The following is a 24,193-nucleotide window of genomic DNA, read 5'->3' as shown; positions in this document are numbered from 1 at the left end:
TGAATATTGAAATCATCAAGATTTATGACAAGAGTGGTGTTCATGTGGTAGTTTGTTTCAAAGCAGAAGGGTACTAGGGATGAGGGACAATGGTCTGGAAACAGTATGAGGAAAAATGAGGACACGTGCACCACCCCCAGGCCCAGTGGTACAATGGGTGTGGAAGGGAAAACACCACCTTAGGAGAAGCAGAGTCCTCATAAGAAACCAAGTCTGAAGAGCATAAATGTGAAGGAACATTCAGAGAAGAGGCTGATGATACAGAGAATTTGACAAATGACTGGCCATCATTTCCAGAGGGTACAGTAGAAGAGCTTCTAGAGTTGGAAAAGGTAGGTAGATGGAGACAAAACAGAGTGCAGAGACATGGTTATTAAGTGTAAAATATGAGATGACTCAGTAGTTTAGGACTAATTGTGATGACTGATACCAACATCAATAAGATAAAGGGTATGAGATTCGTTCTGTTGTTTGTGATAGGGAGAGATGTGCATCTGCGGGCATTCCTCAAGCCTGCCAATGGATATGCATGTAGGAGAAAGCATATGGAGTAGATGCAGTTTGACTCTAAAGTTACAAATTAGACCAATCTCTAGACTGCTTATTTGTTTGTTTTTAAGAGACAAGGTTTTGTTCTGTTCACCCAGGCTAGAGAGAAGTGACTCAATCATAGCTCACTGCGACCTCAAACTCCTGGGCTCAAGCTATCTTCCCGCCTCAGCCTCCCTCGGAGCTGGGACTACAAGATGTGCACCACCATGCCCAGATAATTCTTAAAATTTTCAAATAGGTGGTGTCTTGCTACGTTGCCCAGGCTGGGCTCAAACTCCTGGGCTCAAGCTATCTTCCCGCCTCAGCATCCCTCAGAGCTGGGACTACAGATGGGCACCACCATGCCCAGATAATTTTTAAATTTTTCAAATAGGCGGTGTCTTGCTACGTTGCCCAGGCTGGGCTCAAACTCCTGGGCTCAAGGGATCCTCCTGACTTGGCCTCCCAAAGCACTGGGATAATAGGTGTGAGCCACTGCACCTAGCCTCCAGGCTATTTTGAGAGAAGTCTTGAGTACCTACTTCAAAGAATTTAAATGAGAGGATGAAAGTGAAGCAGTTAGCAAAGGATCTGATACTAAACTAATAGTTATGATAACACTATTGTTGCCAGGCACAATGGCATGCTCACTCGGCAGGCTGAGGCGGTAAGACAGCTTGAGCCCAGTTTGAGACCAGCCTGGGCAACACAGCAAGACTCCGTTTCTTAAAACAACAACAAAAAAAGATACCTCATTCTTCGTTCCACAGCAGCAGCCTCCAACAAGAATTTATCCAGCACCAAATCTATGTTGGTCCTGAACAACACAATTCAATCACCAACATACAAAACCAAAAAACCAAAAATATTTTATTGCTGAGTCATCTTGGGGTTCCATAAAGGACCCCAAGCCTTGCTTGGAGTCTATAGCTTTGCTAGGACTCCCGTGACATCAGGATAGAGATTGAGGAACAGGGTCCTTTGGGTTCCAATTAAGGAACTATCTACTGTGATTCTGTTAATCTTATTAGTCCCTCCAGGTCACTTCTACTTCATCTGTCCGATACCTGTGGAAAAACAGAAGAAACATGGTGGAGAGCTAGCCCTTAACATCTTCCATTCTTCTCTGCCCTCATGTTTCTGGACTCTCTTCCCTGCTGTTTTGTCTACATCCCAAAAATCTACCCTCACCAAGAGGTGAATCACTCACCTCTGTGTAACCCCAGAATCACTGAGTGGGGTCCTGTGTCCAGCCTGAAACATCTCCCAGCCAGCCTGGGCTATCATGGCTCCATTGTCAATACAGAATCTGGGATGCAAGAGATATGAAAATTGGGATCTAAGGGTGGAAAATCCCTATAACAGGGAGCAGTAAAAAAGAAACCAAAGGGAAAGTGTGTTTACCTCTCATCTGTAGCAAAAAGCCGGGCTCCACGTTCCTGGCACATTGTCGCCATCATCTCCTGTAGCCTCACATTACCTACAAAGAGGTAGGGAACAAGATTAGCTTAGTTTTAGCTATCTCTTCATGGTCCAGCAGAACACGTCATGTGCACTTACTTAGAACAATGATGTAGGGGACCAGGGGCAAGGATTGGGAAGCTTACTCCAAACCCTTAATGATTTAGAGTATCAGAAAGAAGACGCACAGTGCTAAGAACAGGAAAGAGGAACACTGTTCAATAATACATACACCCCACTCCTCCCACAATGAGGGCCTCCTGGGAGTCACAGTGTGCCATGGCTCGCTCTGTGATCTCTACCAGCATTGCAAACACAGTTTCCTGTCGGGGACACATAAGGAGAAAATATTAGAGGGGCGCCCCAGATTAGTTCTGCTCTACAATATAAAACCTCCTCCAGTCCCAACTTCTGTCCCAGCTTTTTACTGCATTACCTGCAGGGAGAAACACAGATCCTCAGGAGTACACTCGCCTGTGGCCAGCATCCGATGGGCTACATCCTACAATTAAAGGGAAAAACAAATGAATCAGCAAATCATGGTTTTGGGATTACATAAGAACAAAAATTAATGCATTCGGAGGGTGACCATGTTTCACCACAATTCAAGTTACCAGCACATCCTGTACCACATTCCCTTCACTGGCATCATGGTATAAAATGAACAGCATTCATTTAAGATGAATAATTAACTTTTTGAATGCTTGTCCTGACATGTCTCACCCCTTACTTATCCTGCTTAATTTTTCACCTGTACTCATCATCATCTGACACTTCATTTATTTTCCTCTTTCTTTTATCTCCCCCACCCCCCCATTTAGAATCTAAGCTCCATGTAGGCAGGGATTTTTGTTTTGCTCCATGCTGCATCTCTACTACCTAGAACAGTACCTGGCACACAGAGATATTCAATGAATACCTTACAAATGAATTTACTCAGCACATGATATGGACCAGGAATGTGCTATATGAACATACTGAGCTATGTGAAATACAACAGTAAGTAAAACAGATATGCCTCATTTCAAAAGCATGAAGGTGCCCCTGTCTCTCACACTCACCTCAATGAAGGACAGGATCCCTGAGAATGAGACGTCCATCCCCTTTACAGTGTACGGCAGCTCAACTAGCTTCTTGCCTCTATGTGGGAATGAGTACACAAGGCACTAAGCCTACAGTCAACCGGCTTCTGACCCTCCAAAGCCCCTCCCAAATTCTGTTAATATATACCGTATATGGGGAAATCCCTGAAGCCCCAGCAGCCAGCCTGCTTCCACCTTATGTCCCCTTACCGCTTTGCCATCTGTTCAATGTTGTATCCTGGACTTGGGTCATTAGAAATCTAGCAGAAGAAAAAAATAAGGAAGGAGGGAATGGAAGAGGATGAAATCAGATATGCAGGAAGCATAAGAAGATTATTTACTATTTCCTCCCTCCACCTCCATGGCTTCCCAAAAGTTCACCCGCATTTTATGTTCTCTGCAGCCCCATTGGCTTACCTTCAGCACTCGAGCAAAACGATCCAGACAATTACCCACTGCAATATCGATGGTTTCCCCAAAGATACGGTAACGATGTTCCGAGTATGCAATCACCTAAGGGTGATGAGGATGTCCATGAAACCCCAAGTCTGTAAACAGGATTATTTGGCTTTGGGAGAAAAACATAGCAGAGGATCAACATGACCACCAGAGCTTCCACTAAGAAGTGGAAGAAAGGTGTTTCCCAAATGGTGAATGGATAATGTTTTTACAGCTCTGATTTGAAAAGAAATCTGCACACCCTGAGGATTCCAGGAATAGAGTCCTAATCTATAAGACAGTATAGGTCCAAGCAGAAATAAATTATCATTTCAAATACATTTGTTTTCCGGCTTAGAAGTTCCTAATATATTCCTTAAATGCAATCTTGACAGTAGGGAACAGGCTTTTCTGCTGGGAGGCAGAGAACATGAATCCTTCTAAATTATGACATAGTGACAGTGGTATTTGTTTTTTTGAGACAGGGTCTCGCTCTGTCTCCCAGGCTGGAGTGGAGTGGTGTGATCATAGCTCACTGTAGCCTCGACCTCCTAGGCTCAAAGGATCCTCCCACCTCAGCTTCCTGAGTAGCTGGCCTACCATGTGTGGCTAATTTTTATATTTTTGTAGAGATCAGGTCTCACTACATTGCCCAGCCTGGTCTCAAACCCCTGGTCTCAAGCAATCTACCTGCCTCGGCCTCTCAAAGTGCTGGGATTATAGGTGTGAATCATTGTATCCAGCTGGGCAGTGGTATTTAGAACCAAGGAGCAGAGTTGAAGAACTAAAAAATCTCATATGGAGACAGACTAATGGCCCAGTCAAGTCAGCAATAGCAATCCACTTAAGACCATTTTTCTGGCCAGGCGCAGTGGCTCACGCCTGTAATCCCAGCACTTTGGGAGGCCGAGGCGGGCAGATCACAAGGTCAGGAGATAGAGACCATCCTGGCTAACACGGTGAAACCTCGTTTCTACTAAAAATACAAAAAAAAAATTAGCTGGGCGTGCTGGTGGGCACGTGTAGTCCCAGCTACTCGGAAGGCAGAGGCAGGAGAATGGCATGAACCTGGGAGGCGGAGCTTTCTGTGAGCCAAGATCGTGCCACTGCACTCCAGCCTGGGTGACAGAGCGAGACTCCATCTCAAAAAAAGAAAAAAAAAAGACCATTTTTCTTTTCTTTTTTTTTTTTTTTGAGACGGAGTCTCGCTCTGTCGCCCAGGCTGGAGTGCAATGGCGTGATCTCGGCTCACTGCAACCCCTGCCTCCTGGGTTCATGCCATTCTCCTGCCTCAGCCTCCCAAGTAGCTGGGATTGCAGGCGCCCACCACCGCGCCCAACTATTTTACGTATTAAGGCCATTCTTCATATGTGACCAACTTTTAGCCCAGAGATTATCTGTCACCTACTGACACATATGCTGCAGACTTAGAACACCAAGGGTTTCCTAGGAACCTTAAGAAGTCCCTTTCCCTTCCCAGTGCTGTTAGGGATTTCTTCCCTTTCTGATACAGATCTTAATCTGCTGTCAAAAAGATAGTAACAAAGGAGAAGGAAAAACCCTGCCTTTCTGCTTCTATCCACTCCTCTCTACCTAATTACCCTCCCTGTTTCTTACACCTAAGCAAACGTTAAAAGAGGAAGACAAAACCGTCATTGCTCCTTTTTATCACCTCTTGTAGTCTCCATTATACTTTCCACAACCCAAGTCCCTAACCTTGTATGTCATCCTTCAGGACTCAACCAACTACTTGCCCTCTACCTGCTGAAGTTTCTGCATCGTTTTCATGGGAAACACGTGCCTCATCTTCTAGACACAACCCTTTCATGGGCTGGGGACAATGCTGAACTATTTCTAATGATAATTAAGTGTTCTGTTGGAAAGGAATCCAACCTCAACCTTAAAAAGGTCATATAAGGTATCCCAAACAACTTTAGCTTCACTTATAAATTTAAAATATCTTCTGGCCGGGCACAGTGGCCCACGCCTGTAATCCCAGCATTTAGGGAGGCCGAGGCAGATCGATTACCTAAGGTCAGGAGTTCAAAACCAGCCTGACCAACAGGGTGAAACCCCGTTTCTACTAAAAAGACAAAAAATCAGTCATGCATGGTGGCAGGTTCCTGTAATCCCAGCTACTCGGGAGGCTGAGGCAGAATAGTTTGAATCTGGGAGGCAGAGGTTGCAGTGAGCCAGGGTTGCATCATTGCACTCCAACCTGGACAACAAGAGTGAAACTCCATCGCAAATAAATAAATAAGATAAAATAAAATAAAATACCTTCTATAATTTATAAAGTATTTTTAAAGTTATTTATATTTCTAAACTTTTTGAACAACAAAGTCTATATAATCATCCCCAGTAATACAAAAACAAAACATGTAGTTGCCCTAAAATAATAAATCAGGTAGTGTCCCTTAGTTCCTTATTTATTTATTTTTTTTTTGAGACAGAGTTTTGCTCTTGTTGCCCAGGCTGGAGTGCAATGGTGCGATCTCGGCTCACCGCAACCTCCGCTTCCTGGGTTCAAGCAATTCTCCTGCCCAGCCTCCCAAGTTGCTGGGATTACAGGCACCCGCTACCACGCCAAATTAATTTTTGTTATTTTTAGTAGAGATGGGGTTTTGCCATGTTGGCCAGGCTGGTCTCAAACTCCTGACCTCAGATGATTCACCCACCTCGACCTCCCAAAGTGCTGGAATTACAGGTGTGAGTTGCCATGCCCAGTAACATGTTAGTTTCAGTTGCTAAGATTTACAGAAAAAATAAACTTCAAAATAACGCAAGATCTTTCAGATATTCATTATTTTGAAGGTTTCAATCCTTACCATTCATTCCTTTCCTGAAGTAGAAATTCCTAAACTCTATGATCAGATATAAAGTCTGATAATGATAAGTCATCTAATGTTCTGAACATGCTGCCAAAATTTGCAATGTTACAAACTCGGTTGGGAGTTTTCTGGTCTACAGTATTTTAGGTTCAGATGAGTTCAGCTTTGTTCCTGACATTCCCATGACTCAGATAGAACAAAGAAGATATTGGTTCAGTGCCTCGGAAATTGAGATGGAATGGGTAGAACACTCTAAATACCTGCGTATTTCCTCCACTGACATACAACACGGTTGGGCTGGTGGCTCCAGTGATGAGGCGGCCCATCTCAATGTGTCCTATACAGTGGTTCACACCCACTAATGGCTTATTCCACAGTTGGGCCACAGTACGGGCCACAAGAGCCACAGAAACCAGTGGGGCACCCATGCCAGGGCCTAGGGAGACAGAAATGGAAGTTACAATGCTAGAGATTGGAAAAAAAATAGGTGGGGGAAGTAAGGGATGTGACGTGGGGTAGGGACAGTGGTGGTGGCAGAGGTAAGGTGTTGGCTATTTTGACCTAGCCAGGTTGCAGGTATATTCCTCCATCGTTGACCACTCTCCCAGCCATACCCTTGGTGTATGCAATGCAATCGATATCCTGGGAGGTTAATCCAGACTCTGTTAGTGCCTCCTGCAGCAGGTCTAGGATAACAGCTCGGTGATGCCTGGCTGTATCACCTGGAAGGAATCCTAGAAAATGAACATAGGTCAGAGATCACAGGGATTTTTGGTAGCAAAGGGAGGTAGAAAGTTAAAGAAAGCAACAGGAGTTTTAGTGATGTAGTAAGAGTCCTTTCACTTTCCCCAAGTATCCTATCTTCCACATTTTCAGATACACTCTTTCCGGCTTCTATATAGGCTGTTCAACTTTCAGAAATTCTCTTCTTCTTACCCTACTCAGCCTTCCGGTCTCAATGCAAGTGGTATCTACCTCATACCCTTTGGTGATCTTTTTTTTTCTTTTTTTGAGATGGAGTCTAGCTCTGTCACCCAGGCTGGAGTGGCCTGGCACGATCTCGGCTCACTGCAAGCTCCACCTCCCGGGTTCATGCCATTCTCCTGCCTCAGCCTCCCGAGTAGCTGGGACTACAGGTGCCCGCCACTGCACCCGGCTAATTTTTTGTACTTTCAGAAGAGACAGGGTTTCACCGTGGTCTCGATCTCCTGACCTCATGATCCACCCGCCTCGGCCTCCCAAAGTGCTGGGATTAGAGGCGTGAGCCACCGCGCCTGGCCTTTTTTTTTCTTTTGAGACGGAGTCTTGTTCTGATGCCCAGGCTGGACTGCAGTGGCATGATCTCTGCTCACTGCAACCTCCGCCTCCTGAGTTCAAGCGATTCTTCTGCCTTAGCCTCCCAAACAGCTGGGACTACAGGCGACGACACCACGCCCAGCTAATTTTTGTATTTTTAGTAGAGACAGGGTTTCACCATATTGGCCAGGCTGGTCTCGAACTCCTGACCTCGTGATCCATCTGCCTCAGCCTCCCAAAGTGCTGGGATTACAGGCCTGAGCCATGGCGCCCAGCCTGGTGACCTTCTTTCTTTGTGACCCTACAGAACTCTGTGCATGATGATGTCATTTATTTAACAATTACAGCATTATAATTTTCTGTGGTTTGCTCAGCTTAATCATGAGTATCTCAAAGCAATGAGTATTTCGTTTATCTTTGTATTCCCAGTGCCCAAGTTCCTAGAGGAGTGAATCTGTCACATCACCTGTTCAGGGAGGCTTTTCAGATACATGCAAATCAGTTGCCCTCTCCTATGCATCCAAGTGTTTGCAGGGAGAGTAGACAAGATATAATAGCTTATTTAAAGTATCAATTAAAAGTTGTAATGTGTTTTGTATTTCTTTCTTTTTTTTTTTGAGACGGAGTTTCACTCTTGTTGCCCAGACTGTAGTGCAATGGCATGATCTCGGCTCACCGCAACCTCAGCCTCCCAAGTAGCTGGGTTAACAGGCATGCGCCACCACGCCCGGTAAATTTTTTGTATTTTTTAGTGGAGACAGGGTTTCTCCATATTGGTCAGGCTGTTCTTGAACCCCGACCTCAGGTGATCCACCCCGCCTCGGCCTCCCAAAGTGCTGGGATTACAGGTGTGAGCCATCACACCCATACGTGTTTGACACTTTCATCTAATCTTGAAGACCTAATGATACAGGTATTATTCCCATTTTAAAAACAAAGACCAGGCCCGGGCGGTGGCTCATGCCTGTAATTTTCACACTTTGGGAGGCTGGGGTGGGCGGATCATCTGAGGTCAGGAGTTCGAGACCAGCTTGGCCAACAAGGTGAAGCCCCGCCTCTACTAAAAATACAAAAATTAGCTGGGTGTGGTAGCACACATCTGTCTGTAGTCCTAGCTACTTGGGAGGCTGGGGTAGAAGAATCTCTTGAACCTGGAAGGCAGAGATTGCAGTAAGCCGAAATTGTGCCACTGCATTCCAGCCTGGGCAACAGAGCAAGACTGTCTCAAAAAAAAATTAAAATAAAAAAAAAGACCAAATGTCCAAAACATAAATATTTAATATGAATACAGCATAGCCAGCCAGTTCTCTGACATGTAAGCTGGGAGTCTTTCCACTCTCATCTCTCTACCCATCCTAGAATATTTCAAAAAATAAAATTTTTTTAAAAAGGAGTGTATATTCAGGGCAACTGGAATATATACTCCTGCTAAGCGTTTTTTAAACAGAATATTTCGAGTCCATCTCTATTACACTGTTTATCATGCTGTAGTATAAACATCTATTTACATGTCTGACTCCACAGCAGTATCATAACATCTATTTCTGAATGCTTAGCACATAAAATGAGCTCAATAAACGGTAAACGAACTCATCAGATCCACGTCCAAGTGCTTGTAACTCTTCTAGTCATCAGAATTGTGACGTTAATAATGTCACATAATTTCAATGAGACTCAGATCAAAAGCTGCACCTCACTAGTATTTAGGAAGATGGAAGGCTGATCTTCTGCGGAGAAGTGCGCGGAAAACTCTTAACTCCCCTACTCACCCACCTGTGCCCGGAGGCGTGACATAAGTCCGCCGCGGGTTCGCCAGCACCTTGCCATCCCGCACCACACCCACGCCGATCTTATTGGCACTGCCTTCAAAACCCAGCACCGCCGGCATGGCGGAGCCTGGGAGAAAACGCCGACAGGACTCCTAGCAACGTCAGGAGCTGTGGAGGTCCTCACTAGTCTGCGCTGGGCCGCAGCTTTCCGGAGCGCAGAGTAAGCGGGCTAGCCTGCAGATAATAGTGGGAAAGACACCCCAGAACTCCCGCGAGCGGAGACCCGCCAAGGCCCCTCCAGGGACCTGTCTTCCTAACTGCCAGGGACGCCGAGCCGACTCTGTGCCTTACAATCCTATCCGTTTTCCTATCTCTTTCCCGTGGTCCAGCCCAGCCTTCTCCACTTTTTTCTCCCTCTTGCACAGCGTTAGAATCTTAAGTCAGAGTCACACAATGTGCCGTGCGTCGGGCACAACGATAAACAGCCCGAAGGAGGGTTGGGGCCCTAAGTCTCCTAGAGAATTGGATGAGGGAAGGCCAAGCGACTTCGTCACGTGGTGTCAGACAGACCAATCACGCGCATTCTTCGGCCACGTGAAGCGTGCCTCTGATGACGTGACCAGGTCCGCTACCCACGTGGGGGCTCAGCGTGCATCCTTCTTTGTGCTCGGGTTAGGAGGAGCTAGGCTGCCATCGGACCGGTGCAGATACGGGGTTGCTCTTTTGCTGATAAGAGGGTCTTCGCTGGCAGTCTGAACGGCAAGCTTGAGTCAGGACCCTTAATTAAGATCCTCAGTTGGCTGGAGGGCAGATCTCGCGAGTAGGGTACAAGGCACTATGAAATGATCTAGTTACGTGGGTGAGGGGCTGAAGGGCCTATGATGCACGGAGGCGGGGAAAGGATTTAGAGATAACACGGTTTGAAAGGCGGGACCTGGTGCGGGGACGCTCTTCTCCCCAGGCTTAGCTGGTTTCATGATTTCTTTGCGTCTGTAGGCAACGCGGTAAAAAGACTGCTTCGGTGGGCGACGCGGTACGGGTGCCGAAGGGCGTTCGTTACGGGAATGCCGAAGCGTGGGAAAAAGGGAGCGGTGGCAGAAGACGGGGATGAGCTCAAGACAGGTAAGAAAATGAAATGAGCCCCTCTTCCTAGAAGCTACGGCGGGGGTGTTTGTAATTCCCTTGATGAACGGTAAGTACAGGCGACTCATTTTTGCAGGGGTTTGTGAAGACGCAGTAACCGCAGGCTTTCGTTGGGTCCATAGTTAACGCCGGATCGCGGTTGGAAACCACCAACTTTTTGTTAGTATATATTACTCATTTTATAGAGCCAGAGCCCAAGAAGAGTAAGACGGCCGCAAAGAAAAATGACAAGGAGGCAGCAGGAGAGGGCCCAGCCCTGTATGAGGACCCCCCCGATCAGAAAACCTCACCCAGTGGCAAACCTGCCACACTCAAGATCTGCTCTTGGAACGTGGATGGGCTTCGAGCCTGGATTAAGAAGAAAGGATTAGATGTGAGTGGTATTTGAGGGGAAGAGACATTTTTTAGTGTTTAATGATCTTAGGGTTTAGTCACCCCTTTTCTCCGTATAGCCTTCAGGCTGTTTTTTCTCCTGCCTGCAGTTTTCTGTGGGGCTTCCCCAGTCTTGCCAGTTGTATTTCCTAAATGTCTGTTCCTTCACTTCCATTGCCATTTTCTTTTTTAATGTTCTCTCCTCTTCCCAGAATGTTGCAAAAACCTCTTTACTATATTTCCTCCATTTTATCTTCAGCATGTCCTCCATTTCATTAACTATAGCTTAAAAATCTTAGTCTGCCTATAGAAAAAACACATTCATAGTATAGCACGTAAGACTTTCTTACCTGTTTTCATTTATCTAGCTTCGAATGGTTTAAATATTAACCTCGAACTGCTTGACTGTTTAACCTGTGCATGTTTATGACTTAGCATATATTCAATAAATGTTCTGCTGAATTGATAATACATTTTCCACCTTTCTTTTCACTTATAGTGGGTAAAGGAAGAAGCCCCAGATATACTGTGCCTTCAAGAGACCAAATGTTCAGAGAACAAACTACCAGCTGAACTTCAAGAGCTGCCTGGACTCTCTCATCAATACTGGTCTGCTCCTTCGGATAAGGAAGGATACAGTGGCGTGGGCCTACTTTCCCGCCATTGCCCACTCAAAGTTTCTTATGGCATAGGTGAGACCCTATTGATGCCTAATGCCTGAACTCTTCAAGACCAATTGCTAATTCTCCATCTCTGCCCCACCTCTTGATTGCTTTCCCTTTTCTTACAGTTTTTTATGCTAATTCTGTTTCATTTCTATAGGCGAGGAGGAGCATGATCAGGAAGGCCGGGTGATTGTGGCTGAATTTGACTCGTTTGTGCTGGTAACAGCGTATGTACCTAATGCAGGCCGGGGTCTGGTACGACTGGAGTACAGGCAGCGCTGGGATGAAGCCTTTCGCAAGTTCCTGAAGGGCTTGGCTTCCCGAAAGCCCCTTGTGCTGTGTGGAGACCTCAATGTGGCACATGAAGAAATTGACCTTCGCAACCCCAAGGGAAACAAAAAGAATGCTGGCTTCACGCCACAAGAGCGCCAAGGCTTTGGGGAATTACTGCAGGCTGTGCCACTGGCTGACAGCTTTAGGCACCTCTACCCCAACACACCCTATGCCTACACCTTTTGGACTTACATGATGAATGCTCGATCCAAGAATGTTGGTTGGCGCCTTGATTACTTTTTGTTGTCCCACTCTCTGTTACCTGCATTGTGTGATAGCAAGATCCGTTCCAAGGCCCTCGGCAGTGATCACTGTCCTATCACCCTATACCTAGCACTGGGACACCACCCCTAAATCACTTTGAGCCTGGGAAATAAGCCCCCTCAACTACTATTCCTTCTTTAAACGCTCTTCAGAAAAATCTGCATTGTATTTCTCATCTATAAAAATAAGAATCCTCCAACCAGGCTCCTGTGACAGACTTAGAGTTCTTTTAAGCCCAAGAGTTTTTATTTGAGGGTTTTTCCTTTTTTAAGAAAAATTGAACAAAGACTACTAATGACATTGTTTGAGTTATCCACACAAAAATAAAGAGCCATAGTTTCAGCCTTGCTGTCTTTGTGTCTTACCCCTTCGTGGGGCTACACATTCCCTTCCTCTTATTTTCGTGCATACAAGTTAACAACTGAAAAAGGGTAGAGTCATGACCTTATTTATTTACAAGCACAGGATAAGTCCCTAACCCCCCCAAAGACTAAGCAACTCTACCCAGCCCAGTTAAATACTGCAACTGGGCGGGGGGGGGGGGGGGGGGGGGTAAAAAAGGTCGGAAGGAGGAATTAAGGGAAATATAGGAATAGGGGAACATATCCCACATTAAATAGTTATATACACATCAGTTCCTGTGGTTCTGTACAGAGCAGCGGCTGACCCCATCCCCACAGGAAACAATGTGGGGAGAGGAGACTGAGGGTACTGAGGCCAGAGCCAACCTCTGGTGAAGTGCAATAGCAGCAGCAAAGTCCTAATGGTGCACAAGAGGGAGGGGAACCCCCAGGGCTACCCACCCCCACCCTGCCCTGGAATGTCTAAGGGACAGGAATGGCTCTCAGGGAGCACACAGGAAGGACAAGGCTGGAACCGTCTTTAGGACCCAGTTTTAAGGGCAACGTTTTGCCTGCTTCACCCTAGACACAGCAACCCTTGGAGGAAAGCAGATGGTCAGCAGTGCTCTTATCTGCCCCTCCAAACCTAAGTGAGGGCCTGGTTCCTTCCTACCTCTCCCCAGGGAAAAGGAAGGCAGCTGCTTGGCTTCCTTATAGAAGCCCTGGGAGCCTTTAACTACCCCAGCTCCCTTCGTAGTGTCACTGTCCCCACCAGGGAGGGGCCAGGCACAGTCTGTGGGTCATCAGGCTCAGGAGAAGTTCTGGACAGGGTGGCTGACCTTCATACAGGCCCAATAAAGGGCCCGGCCCAAACACAGCACAGCCAACAGGATGACAAATGCCCAGGCTGCATAGATGCCTCCATATCGCCGTGCATGCTTCCATGTGCCAAACTGATGAAGGTAAGGAGGGAGAAGAAAAGAAAGATGGGGTTAATGTTGGTCTCCACTACCTCCTATTCGTCCTAAGAACAGTAATAACTCATGCTTCAGTCCTTGTTCCTTATCCACATGTAGCCACCCTCAGGGACCTTCTTAAAGGCAGAGCTGTTCAGCTCCCTTCCCTTAGGCAGTAACATACTCATCCCATCCCACACTGTATCTCAGTTTTTCTTAATATCTGACAACTGAGCCAGGTTTGCAAATAGCAACTCTTAAATTAAGCACTTCACTGTCCTATCATCCTACAGAGAAAGGATGGCTGTTTTGCACTTAGTAGTAATAAAGTCTGTTTGATCAGTCACCTTACACTTTAGCTCATCCATATCTTAAAACAAACTACTCCCCCAAGTTTCTTCCACTTTTTTTTAGGGTAGCAATTTCCCAAATCTTAGCCTATGGAGATGAGGCTGCAGAATGAAAGAGGTTGGGGCAAGGGTACTCACAGCAAGGCCAGTGGCAGTGACTGCCAAAAGCAAGCCAAGCAAGAAGCAGCAGATACATCTCTTACGTGGGTATCTGCGCCCAATAGATGACCTGTGGGGAGGCAAATAGAAATGGATGCTTTCTACAGCCATAGAGTTTTTACTCCATACATCAATCACCAGCTCAATCCCTAATCACTTACACTTTCCTGCAGTGAGGACAACGTGCCAAGGTGCGGTCTGTGAACTCTGTCCACTATGGAGAAAGAAAATGAAAATAATAGCACAAGCAGGGTCCCCCTCAATGAGAACCTTGGGGTGGGGATGCAGAACATGCTCCCATAGGACAGACTTTCAGGGGTCATTACCATTACTCCAAGAAATATACTCGAAATGACTCCTAGTCTCCTTTCCCCTCCCCTTCCCAATACCCCTTCCTCACCAGAAAGGTATTCTTGCAATGTCCACAGATAACCCTGACACCCATGGGTTGTGGTTCTGGACTCAGAGGTCCGGGATGCACAGGCCCTAGATTGATGATTCTTTTGCTATACAAAAGAAAAAGACTGTGTTTGAAAAGTTTTTAATCCTAAAAATCTTCACACAGTCCCTGTTTCACATCCTCCACTCCCTGCCTATCAAGTCACTCGACTTTGTACACTTACGATACTCTGTCCCCCAACTGTATACCCTCAAGAATCCTTGAGAAAGAAAGAGCACTGCTTAAACTTCAGGTCCCCAATTCCCCTCCGACCTCAGGATAACACACACAGTCCCCAAGGCTCTCTATTCTCCTAAACGACATCATTTCATCCCAATATTTTTATTGAGAAATGAGAAAGACAGCTGTAATATTCCTGAGGCATATGCTTCAAAGCCTTTTCTCCTTCTAAATAAACACTAGGTTCTCTCACCTTTACATTCTCTATATACGCTCATCCTTTTTTGACTTTCCAGTTCCCCACTTATGCCCTTCCCCACATTATGCCTCTTACCAGTAGGGCCGAGGGCATGCAATCCGTTGGGATGTCACTTTGCAGATAAGGAGACAGTTACAGGGGCATCGAACATATTTTTTCCCTGGGGGTGCATTCTTGATTGGCTAGAGAATAACAGGGTCATCAGCAAGCAAACCTCTAATCCCAATCCCCTCCACTTCCCTCCAAAAACACTTTATGAGATCAGAAAAATAAGGTGCTAGCCAGGAAGCAGAAATAAAACAGACTATAACATGAGATTTACAAATAGGAACTAGGCTAGGTGTGAAGTGAGAAAGTAAACGTTAGCTTTGGTGAGTGGCTTTTAGGGAAATGGCTGTGTGAGACACCTGGAACTGAAACCTGGGTATCATCAAGAGCACTTGGCTAACAGCCGGAAGGTCAGGGTCTAGAACCAAGCCATCAGAAAGAGGATCCAGGAAACAGGGCCCATTTCATAGATATGTATAACTCACGGTGGCTTCATTGCAGACACCACACTTGACTACGTGCTGATGCATCTTGCCTTCCACGTTGATGAGAGATTGGCAGACTCGGCAGGTGATCATAGGGGCACTCCCACTGTCCGGGCTAGTTAAGGGTGAATAGGGGGGTGGGTCCTCCCCAGGCAACACGGCTGGATGTCCCTCGGGGAACGGGGGAAATGCTGGAGAGGAAGAAAATAGAAGGGCTGGGATCACTTACAGACATCCTCCACTGATGCTCCACGGTAGTAGGGAAGTCTTTCTGATCTTCAACCCTCTGACCAAGCTCGGAGGGCTTCTCATAATTGGCGCTTCCATCAGGTTGCTCAGAACCCCCTTCCGTCCCACGTTGTGGTCGCGATTGCGGAGGGAAGGAAGCCTCGCCCAGTCACAGGTGCAGCAGTCCCGCACCTGGCGACTGGGACCCGCCTCCGCCCTCGGTCCCGCCCCTTCCCCGGCTTTCAAAGTACCCCGGGGAGCACCTCGGACCCGCCCCGGCTTACCCTGGGGCGGGGCATGTTTACCGGCTCCGTACGGTGGTGCGGAGGGGGTCAGGCCTCCCCCGGGCCCAGCCCCACTCCCGCCTGGCCCCACTAAACCGTTGCCGCCCGCGCCACCGTCGATGGGCTCGGACAGCAGCGGGGAACGCTCTCCATCTGCCGCCATGGCCGCCACCGCCGCCTCCCGCTCAGGTCGGCGATCCGGCTCCTTTCGCCTCTGCCGTCGCCGCAGCCGCCGCCACCGCCACCGCCACCGCCGCTACCGGGTCCCCAGGGCGCCTGCGCGCCGCGCGCCCAGCTCACTCCGCAACCAGTGGCCTGCCCCGCCCCGTTCCGTCTAGCAGCACTTGATAGGCTCTCCCCGCCCCGGTCATGCTGTTATTCGCGTAGATAAACCAATTCCTAGTCCTGTGAAGGCAGCTCTCCTTTTCCATTGGGGATCGTCGCACAAACGTCAACTGTCACATGACCTGCCAGATGCTGCTGGGCTTGCAAAACCTGCACGTGACTAGAGGTTCTGCAAGCTATTGGGAGCGACGCCCATCGCGCTACCTCCAGACCAGGAGGTGGGGCTAGGCTGCTTCTGCTCAACTGGTCGTCTGGAAGCTGCACGGGCTCTGTTGCTCTGCCTCTCATTGGTTCAAAGACAACACTGAAACACTTTTATCCGGCTTTGCGTTATAACTGGTTTTCTATTGGCTGGTGACTTTCCTTCCCTAGTCCTGTGATACTAGCGGCGCAACTGCATTGGCCCGAACTTAGCGCCAGAACATGGGGGGCGTGGCTTATGCATTTTAAAGGCGGCTGGGCGGGTGCAATAAAGGAGTGCGGAAGCTTGGGATCTTCAGAGCGGGGAGAAGTTGGACGGTGGGGAACAGTAGACAAAGTTAGCCATTCTACTCGAAGAAGTACCTTTAAAAAGTCAGAGTAATGATGTACCAGGAGGAAATGGATTAAAAAGTTAAGATTATCTCTCCAGCCTTTGTCGCTTGAGTCACTTTGGGGATAGGACACAAGACTCGGTTCTTCTGGAAGCTGCCCTTACAGAGGCCGTCTTTCCCCACTGCTGATCAAATTGTTAAATTATCTTTTCATGAGTGTCTCCAATACTAGAAGATTTCATCGTTTTGCTAAAAAAAAAAAAAAAAAAATTCAATAAAGATGGGGTCTTTCCTGTGCTGGAGTCAAACTCCTGGGTTTGATCTCCCGCCTAAGCCTTCCCAGTAGCTGGGACTACAGGTGCAAGCCACCGTACATTTACTCAATTTTATGACCACCAACCTTTAACATTTGTTATTAGCAGTTTGTTGATTGGATTAATCAAATCCAAAGTTATTTTTGTCACCTTATTTGACAGATGGGACAGTCTTTAGACCTGTCTCAACTTTGCTTCCTGCAAAGGGGCAATGCTTCCCTCCCTATCTGAAGTCTCCTGTGGTCTTTATGGGCGCCTGAACCGCACTTGGATTTTTTTCCCGAGTCATAGCCCAAATTGGGACTGCTTTAAATATGGTAAGCAACAAGAAATCCATAAAAACAATAAACCCCGAGAAGGTCCATTATCAGCTTGGCTAGCAGATTCTCCACTGAGAAGGAACGTGCATGAAAGAAAGTAGAGCCAGCCCCAAATATTTAATAACAAAGGAACTGCTGATGTCCCAGCACTTGGCTGCCACAGGGGCTGGAGACTTCACGTAGTTACTGATTTTTTTAGACAGGGTTTTCTCAGGCCAACTTCTACTTAGAAGCTAGTAACCTCCGGCCAGTTAGATAAGAGCCCCTAACAGACACTTAAAGAACTAAGGAAGCTCCAGATGCAAAATAGGGAAGACGTTGTAGCTCCATAGAGGGAGGCCAGTCTGCTGCTCTTTCTACTGTTTGTGGCACACGGACACTCACGCATTGTCTGAGGTTGGAGTAGGTTTCATTATTTGTGTGGTAGTTACACATATATTCCAAAAACTGTCCTAAAAATAGTTTTTAAATATCTACACTTTGTGAAAGACACTCCTTAAAAAGGAGTGTGAGAGACACTCTGGGCAGGGAGACAGAATACTGTAAACACTGACAGTATAAAATATCAGGCCAGAAGTGGTGGCTCATGCCTGTAATCCCAGTGTTTTGGGAGGCTAAGGTGGAGGATTGCTTGAGCCCAGGAGTTCAAGGTTACAATGAGCCATGATCTCAACCTGGGCAACAGAGCAAGATCCTGTCTCAAAAAAAAAAAAAATCATTGATACGAAAAAATATCAATACTAGAAATTCATGATACAGCACATGCTTCATAATAAAAGAATTAAACAATGTAATACAAGTTCAAGAAAAGAAGAGATCACGTCTAACTAGAGCAGCCAGAGAAGACTTCTAAAACATAAAGAAAAATGAATATTGTACATGGATAACTAGGACCTGAGCTCTGTCTTGAGTAGGTCAATAGGCAGAAAAATGCAAAAAATAATAATATTTGTAACTTGCTCACAGTTAATAAAGCATTTTCTTTTCTTTTCTTTCTTTCTTTTTTTTTTTGAAACAGAGTCTCATTCTGTCACCAGGCTGGAATGCAGTGGCATGATCTCGGCTCACTGCAACCTCCACCTCCCAGGATCAAGCGATTCTCCTGCCTCAGCCTCCCAAGTAGCTGGGATTACAGGCGCACGCCACCACACCCAGCTAATTTTTGTATTTTTAGTAGAAATGGGGTTTCGTTATGTTGGCCAGGATGGTCTCAATCTCTTGACCTCTTGATTCGCCCACCTCAGCCTCCCAAAGTGCTGTGATTACAGGCGTGAGCCACTGCACTCGGCCAATAAAGCACTTTCATAGTTGTATTCATTTTATTTCAGAATCCACTGTGATATGGACAGGGAAGCCAAGACTATATCTTTATTTTACAGATGTGGAAACTGAAACTGTGTAAACTGGAGTCATTTAAGCTAAGTGACAGACTGAAATGGAGCTCTAAATCCCAGTCTTCTGACTTATGATCTAATGTTTTACATTCAAATAATTTGATAGGTAGACTGAAAGGGGCAGAAGCACAGAGGTGGCAGAGAGAAGGTGCTTGGGATGGGCGCCCTTTTATGCTAAATGCCTGGAACATAGAAGCTGCTTGATAAATGGCTCTCAAATTAATTAACAAAGTAACTTAAGCCCCATCTTGGGATAAATTTGCTGGGTACTGAACAATATTGTTAGCTGCAGTTGCAAGCAGGGCGGATATTCAGCTGGGACACTACAGGGTGGCTGGCATTGGTTGTTTATGGTGGCATTGGTTCTGATTGGTTGGTACCTGTATTATACAGATAACTCATTTTAATATTATCTCGGGTAAATATTGGGCATCTCAGGTACTGCCTGATTTTTACTTATGGGGTGGGATCTTCCCACTTAGATTGAGAACAATTAGGCTATTGAGGTGTACTGATTTGTTAGGACTGACATAGCAAAACACTACAGATAGCATAAACGACAAACATTTACTTTCTCACAGCTCTGGAGTCTGGAAGCCCAAGATCAAGATATTGGCAGGTTTACTTTCTCTGGAGGCTTCTCTCCTTAGCTTACAGATGGCCACCTTCTCACTGTGGCACAAATGGACTTTTCTCTGCACACATTTTTGCTTTCTCTTGCTTTCTCTTCTTTTTCCATACTTTTAGGGTCTCACTCTGTCTCCCAGGCAGGAGTGCAGTGGTGCAGTCATAGTCTATGGTGTCCTTGAACTCCTGAGTGCAAGCAATCCTGTCACCTCAGCCTCCCACGTAGCTGGGACGACAGGTGCATGCCACCATGCCTGGCTAATATTTTAATTTGTTGTAGAGACAGGGTCTCATTATGTTGCCCAGGCTGGTCATTGGTCTCTAACTCCTGGGCTCAAGTGATCCTCTTGCCCTGGTGTCCAAATGCTGGGATTACAGGCAAGCACTACCCAGCCTGGCCTCTCTTCTTCTTATGAGAACAACAGTCTTGTTGGATTGTGGCCCCACCATTATGACCTCATTTAACCTTAATTACCTCTTAAAGGATCTTATCTCCAAATATAGTCACAATGGGGGTTAGAGCATCAACATAAGAATTTGGGGGAACACACTTCAGTGTGTTATATAATAGAATATAAAGAAACTGTGAAGATTTCAAAGCATTTTTTTCTTTAGATTTCCAACAAAGTGATAACCACTACAGTGTGTATATGGCCAGAGGATGGGGTAGAAAACATCTGCTTGGCTTCTATGACCCAAAGTGTCCCAATTTGATTTCTTTTTTTTTTTTTTTTCACATATTCCACATGCCCTGTTTATTTTTTCCTCTTTCCTGAAGTGGTAGTTTACCACCTGTGTGAAAACAACACAATTCCTTAATGCATTTCAAAAGCACAGAAAGTTTCTGGTAATGTGCAGAGTGAGTCAACTAAGACCAGGGTAGTTTGCCGGGGGGTTGGGTGGGATTGGGGTAGAGTATGGCCTGGTTTTAAACGATTAATTTATGTTAATTACATTGGGACTTTGCTCCCTTGTGCTCCTTGCTCTTCTTAGGCCTCAGTTCTTTACTCTTTCCTTTAGGGAATTCTTGGCTTCCCTTTCTAGGATCTAAGGTCTTTGGAATAGAGGGTGGTAGGCCAGTCCTTTATCTCTACTCTGTTCTTCCTGTCACTGAGTGAGGCACAGATGGAAGTCTCACTCTTAGAAAAGAGAAATAAAAGTGATCTCTATAACAGAAATAGAAGGGCCGGATGTGGTGGTTCATACCGAGAATCCCAGTACTTTGGGAGGCTGAGGTTGGAGGATCACCTGAGCCCAGGAATTTGAGACCAGCCTGGGCAACATGAAGAGGCCCCATCTCTAAAAAAATAAAAATTAAAAATAGGCAAATGTAGTGGTGCGTGCCTTTAGTCCTAGCTACTTGGGAGGCTGAGGAAAGAGGATTGCTTGAGCCTAGGAGATTGAGGCTGCAGTGAGCTGAGGTTGAGCCACTATATTACAGCCTGGGTGGCAGAGCGAGACCCTATCTAAAAAAAAAAAAAAAAACACGGAAAAACCCTAAAATGGTTTAATTTCAGTAATTGGAGAAAATGGAAGATCAGGCCGGGCGCGGTGGCTCAAGCCTGTAATCCCAGCACTTTGGGAGGCCGAGACGGGCGGATCACAAGGTCAGGAGATCGAGACCATCCTGGCTAACACGGTGAAACCCCGTCTCTACTAAAAAATACAAAAAACTAGCCGGGCGAGGTGGTGGGCGCCTGTAGTCCCAGCTACTCGGGAGGCTGAGGCAGGAGAATGGCGTAAACCCGGGAGGTGGAGCTTGCAGTGAGCTGAGATCTGGCCACTGCACTCTAGCCTGGGCGACAGAGCGAGACTCCGTCTCAAAAAAAAAAAAAAAAAAAAAAAGAATACAAAAAACTAGCCGGGCAAGGAGGCGGGCGCCTGTAGTCCCAGCTACTTGGGAGGCGGAGGCAGGAGAATGGCGTGAACCTGGGAGGCGGAGCTTGCAGTGAGCTGAGATCCGGCCACCGCACTCCAGCCTGGGCAACAGAGCCAGACTCCGTCTCAAAAAAAAGAAAAAAAAAAAAAAGAAAATGGAAGATCAAAGATTATGGTGGTAAGGAGAGTAGATATTTTCTTTTATTTTTTGAGATAGGGTCTCACTCTGTCAGACTGGAGTGCAGTGGTGCCATCACAGCTCACTGCAGCCTCGACTTCCTGGGCTCAGGTGATTCTCTTGCCTCAGCCTCCCTAGTAGCTGGGACCACAGATGCCACCACATCTGGCTAATTTTTGTATTTTTTGTAGAGATGGGGCTTCACCATGTGGTCTCAAATTTCTGGGCTCAAGTAATCCTCCTGTCTTGGCCTCCCAAAGTGCTGAGATTACAGGTCTGAGGCACTGTGCCTGGCTAGGGTATTTTTTTTGTTGTTGAGACGGAGTCTCGCTCTGTCGCCCAGGCTGGAGTGCAGTGGCCAGATCTCAGCTCACTGCAAGCTCCGCCTCCCGGGTTTACGCCATTCTCCTGCCTCAGCCTCCCGAGTAGCTGGGACTACAGGCTAGTTTTTTTTTTTTTTTTAGTAGAGACGGGGTTTCACCGTGTTAGCCAGGATGGTCTCGATCTCCTGACCTCGTGATCCGCCCATCTTGGCCTCCCAAAGTGCTGGGATTACAGGCTTGAGCCACCGCGCCCGGCCGGGGTAGATATTTTTAAAAGAGCATATTTAGCTTGTGATCTAGAGATAGTGAGAGATCTCAGTTGAGAGGGCAGGAATAAAATAGGTTCCCTGTCTAAAGGATCCTGAGAGGCCTATAGAGCTTGCTTCTATAATTGTTGACATTGGGAGTCACTATCTAGAGATGTCTCCCCACTTCACAAAGCCATACTGAGTGACTTAGAACCTATTCCTGCCACCTTTTTTTAGTTTCCTTGATCTTGAGGGTGGAGGATAAGTGTGTTACTAAGTATGTTCCTGGGCAAGGAGTTCCTCTGAAGATAGAAGTGATGAGAAGATAGAAGAAAGGGTAATAAGGCATTAATGAACTCTAATCATCCTAAGATTGATGATTGTTTGGTTCCTGTCTATAGGAATGCTACAGGAACTCTTTTACCCTAAAAGTAAATAATAAAGCACAGTTCCAGTTTCTTTTATGTGGATACAAGGTAGCAGTGACTAGAAAAGATAAGAGCAGTGCTGTGCTGTAGCATAAAAACATAATTATGCTATGCAATATGGTGGCCACTAACCACATGTGGCTATCGAGAAGCTACAATGTAATTAGTGTGATTAGGTAACTGAATTTTTATTTTTATTATATTTCATCTTAATTTTATAACTTTTAAATAGCCACACATGGCTAGTGCCTTCTGTTTTGAACAGTGTGGGATTCACTGGAATTGATAGGCTGGATATACCTCTAGTTTTTATTTTGATTCCATTTATGGTTAGGTGAGTCTAGAAAGATCAAAAGAGAAAGAGACAATGGAGATTAATAATAATAGCCAGCATTTAATGTGTGCTTTTTATATAGTCAGGCACTTACCTAAACATGTAAAAGGTATTCTATATAATCTTTGCAAAAATAGTACTATTATCGCTATTTTGCAGAGGAAAAAATTGAGGCATAATAAGAACTTTACTTGCCTAGGACCACACAATGAGTAAATAAGGGGTGAAGATGGCATTCATACACAGATAGTTTTATTAGAGCCCATTCATTTACACTACATAGATTCAGGAATGAGGTGTCATAGAGGGACTGGGGCCATGGTTCCCAAACTCTGTGCCAAAGTACAAGCTCACAAGGGCACTGTGGAGTAGTTTTAATTTTCAAAGGAAACACAACAATATTTTATATTTCTTAAACACTGTGTGACCTATTAACTTGAGGTGATTCACAGTTGGAACACTAGATTGTGCTATATTCCTTTCAATGACAGTATATCTGGTCGGGTGTGGTAGCTTATGCCTATATTGTCAGCACTTTGAAAGGTCGAGGCGGGCAGATCAATTGAGGTCAGGAGTTCGAGGCCAGCTTGGCCAATATGGCAAAACTCTGTCTGTACTAAAAATACAAAAAATTAGCTAGGTGTGGTGGCAGGAGCCTGTAATCTCAGCTACTCGGGAGGCTGAGGCAAGAGAATGGCTCAAACCCAGGAAGCAGAGAATCCAGTGAGTCAAGATCATGCCACTGTACTCCAGCCTGGGTGACAGAGTGAGACCCTGTCTCAAAATATATATATACAGACAACATATCTTCACAAAAGATGGTTTTAGAAGGTCCCTCTGATAAAAATTAAGTACTATGTAAAAAAAAAAAAAGTACTGTGTAAAAATCTGCATGGAACAGAAATTGAGGGTGGCAGCATTGGATTCCAACATGTGAGAAGTTGAGTAGTGTCAAACAGATGCACATATCCATAAGTAACTATTTGTGGTTATTTAAGAACGAAATATTTTTCTTTCAATTTGTGTGCATTGTTATTTTCAAAGTGCTAATAAGTTCTCAGGAACCAGCCACTTGCTCTGTTGCCCAGGCTGGAGTGCAATGGTGCGATCTCAGCTCACTGCAACCTCTGCCTCCCAGGTTCAAGCCATTCTCCCTGCCTCAGCCTCCCAAGTAGCTGGGATTACAGGTGCCTGCCACCCGGCCCAGCTAATTTTTTGTATTTTTAGTAGAGACGGTGTTTTGCCATGTTGGCAAGGTTGGTCTCCAACTCCTGACCTCAGGTGATCCGCCCACCTCAGCCTCCCAAAGTGCTGGGATTACAGGTGTGAGCCACCGCACCTGACCTTCATATATATA

General features: G+C 46.1%; 3 protein-coding genes across 8 annotated transcripts; 1 reads left to right on the top strand and 2 right to left on the bottom strand.

Moving 5' to 3' along the window:
- Positions 1–1,375: 1,375 nt before the first annotated feature.
- On the bottom strand, positions 1,376–9,948 carry OSGEP (O-sialoglycoprotein endopeptidase). The gene is made up of 11 exons (XM_033188764.1): positions 9,413–9,948; positions 6,958–7,077; positions 6,604–6,779; positions 3,492–3,587; positions 3,285–3,334; positions 3,054–3,132; positions 2,429–2,494; positions 2,225–2,315; positions 1,936–2,011; positions 1,742–1,840; positions 1,376–1,598 (listed from the first exon to the last, which is right to left on the bottom strand). The coding sequence occupies exons 1-11, from the start codon at positions 9,525–9,527 to the stop codon at positions 1,559–1,561; spliced, it is 1,008 nt and encodes a 335-aa protein (XP_033044655.1). The 5' UTR covers positions 9,528–9,948; the 3' UTR covers positions 1,376–1,558.
- An 81-nt stretch (positions 9,949–10,029) lies between these two features.
- Positions 10,030–12,770, top strand: APEX1 (apurinic/apyrimidinic endodeoxyribonuclease 1). 5 transcript variants are annotated; one of them, XM_033188768.1, is made up of 5 exons: positions 10,030–10,177; positions 10,405–10,530; positions 10,737–10,924; positions 11,423–11,615; positions 11,746–12,770. In XM_033188768.1, the coding sequence occupies exons 2-5, from the start codon at positions 10,473–10,475 to the stop codon at positions 12,273–12,275; spliced, it is 969 nt and encodes a 322-aa protein (XP_033044659.1). In that variant the 5' UTR covers positions 10,030–10,177; positions 10,405–10,472; the 3' UTR covers positions 12,276–12,770. The 5 variants fall into 5 exon arrangements, with proteins under 5 accessions (XP_033044659.1, XP_033044656.1, XP_033044660.1 ...); XM_033188765.1 differs by having other exon boundaries at positions 10,031–10,233; positions 11,746–12,768; XM_033188769.1 differs by having other exon boundaries at positions 10,047–10,109.
- PIP4P1 (phosphatidylinositol-4,5-bisphosphate 4-phosphatase 1) lies at positions 12,618–16,356 on the bottom strand. Of its 2 annotated transcripts, none has more exons than XM_033188770.1 (7): positions 15,915–16,356; positions 15,403–15,593; positions 14,945–15,051; positions 14,392–14,497; positions 14,153–14,205; positions 13,971–14,061; positions 12,618–13,479 (listed from the first exon to the last, which is right to left on the bottom strand). In XM_033188770.1, exons 1-7 carry the CDS (start codon positions 16,075–16,077, stop codon positions 13,336–13,338), a joined length of 855 nt encoding a protein of 284 aa, XP_033044661.1. In that variant the 5' UTR covers positions 16,078–16,356; the 3' UTR covers positions 12,618–13,335. The 2 variants fall into 2 exon arrangements, with proteins under 2 accessions (XP_033044661.1, XP_033044662.1); XM_033188771.1 differs by having other exon boundaries at positions 15,936–16,356.
- Between the last annotated feature and the right edge of the window lie 7,837 nt (positions 16,357–24,193).

The sequence above is a fragment of the Trachypithecus francoisi genome, unplaced genomic scaffold (assembly GCF_009764315.1).
Source record: "Trachypithecus francoisi isolate TF-2019V2 unplaced genomic scaffold, Tfra_2.0 Lachesis_group3, whole genome shotgun sequence".
NCBI lineage: Eukaryota > Metazoa > Chordata > Mammalia > Primates > Cercopithecidae > Trachypithecus > Trachypithecus francoisi.
This window is presented reverse-complemented; position numbering and strand designations above follow the sequence as displayed.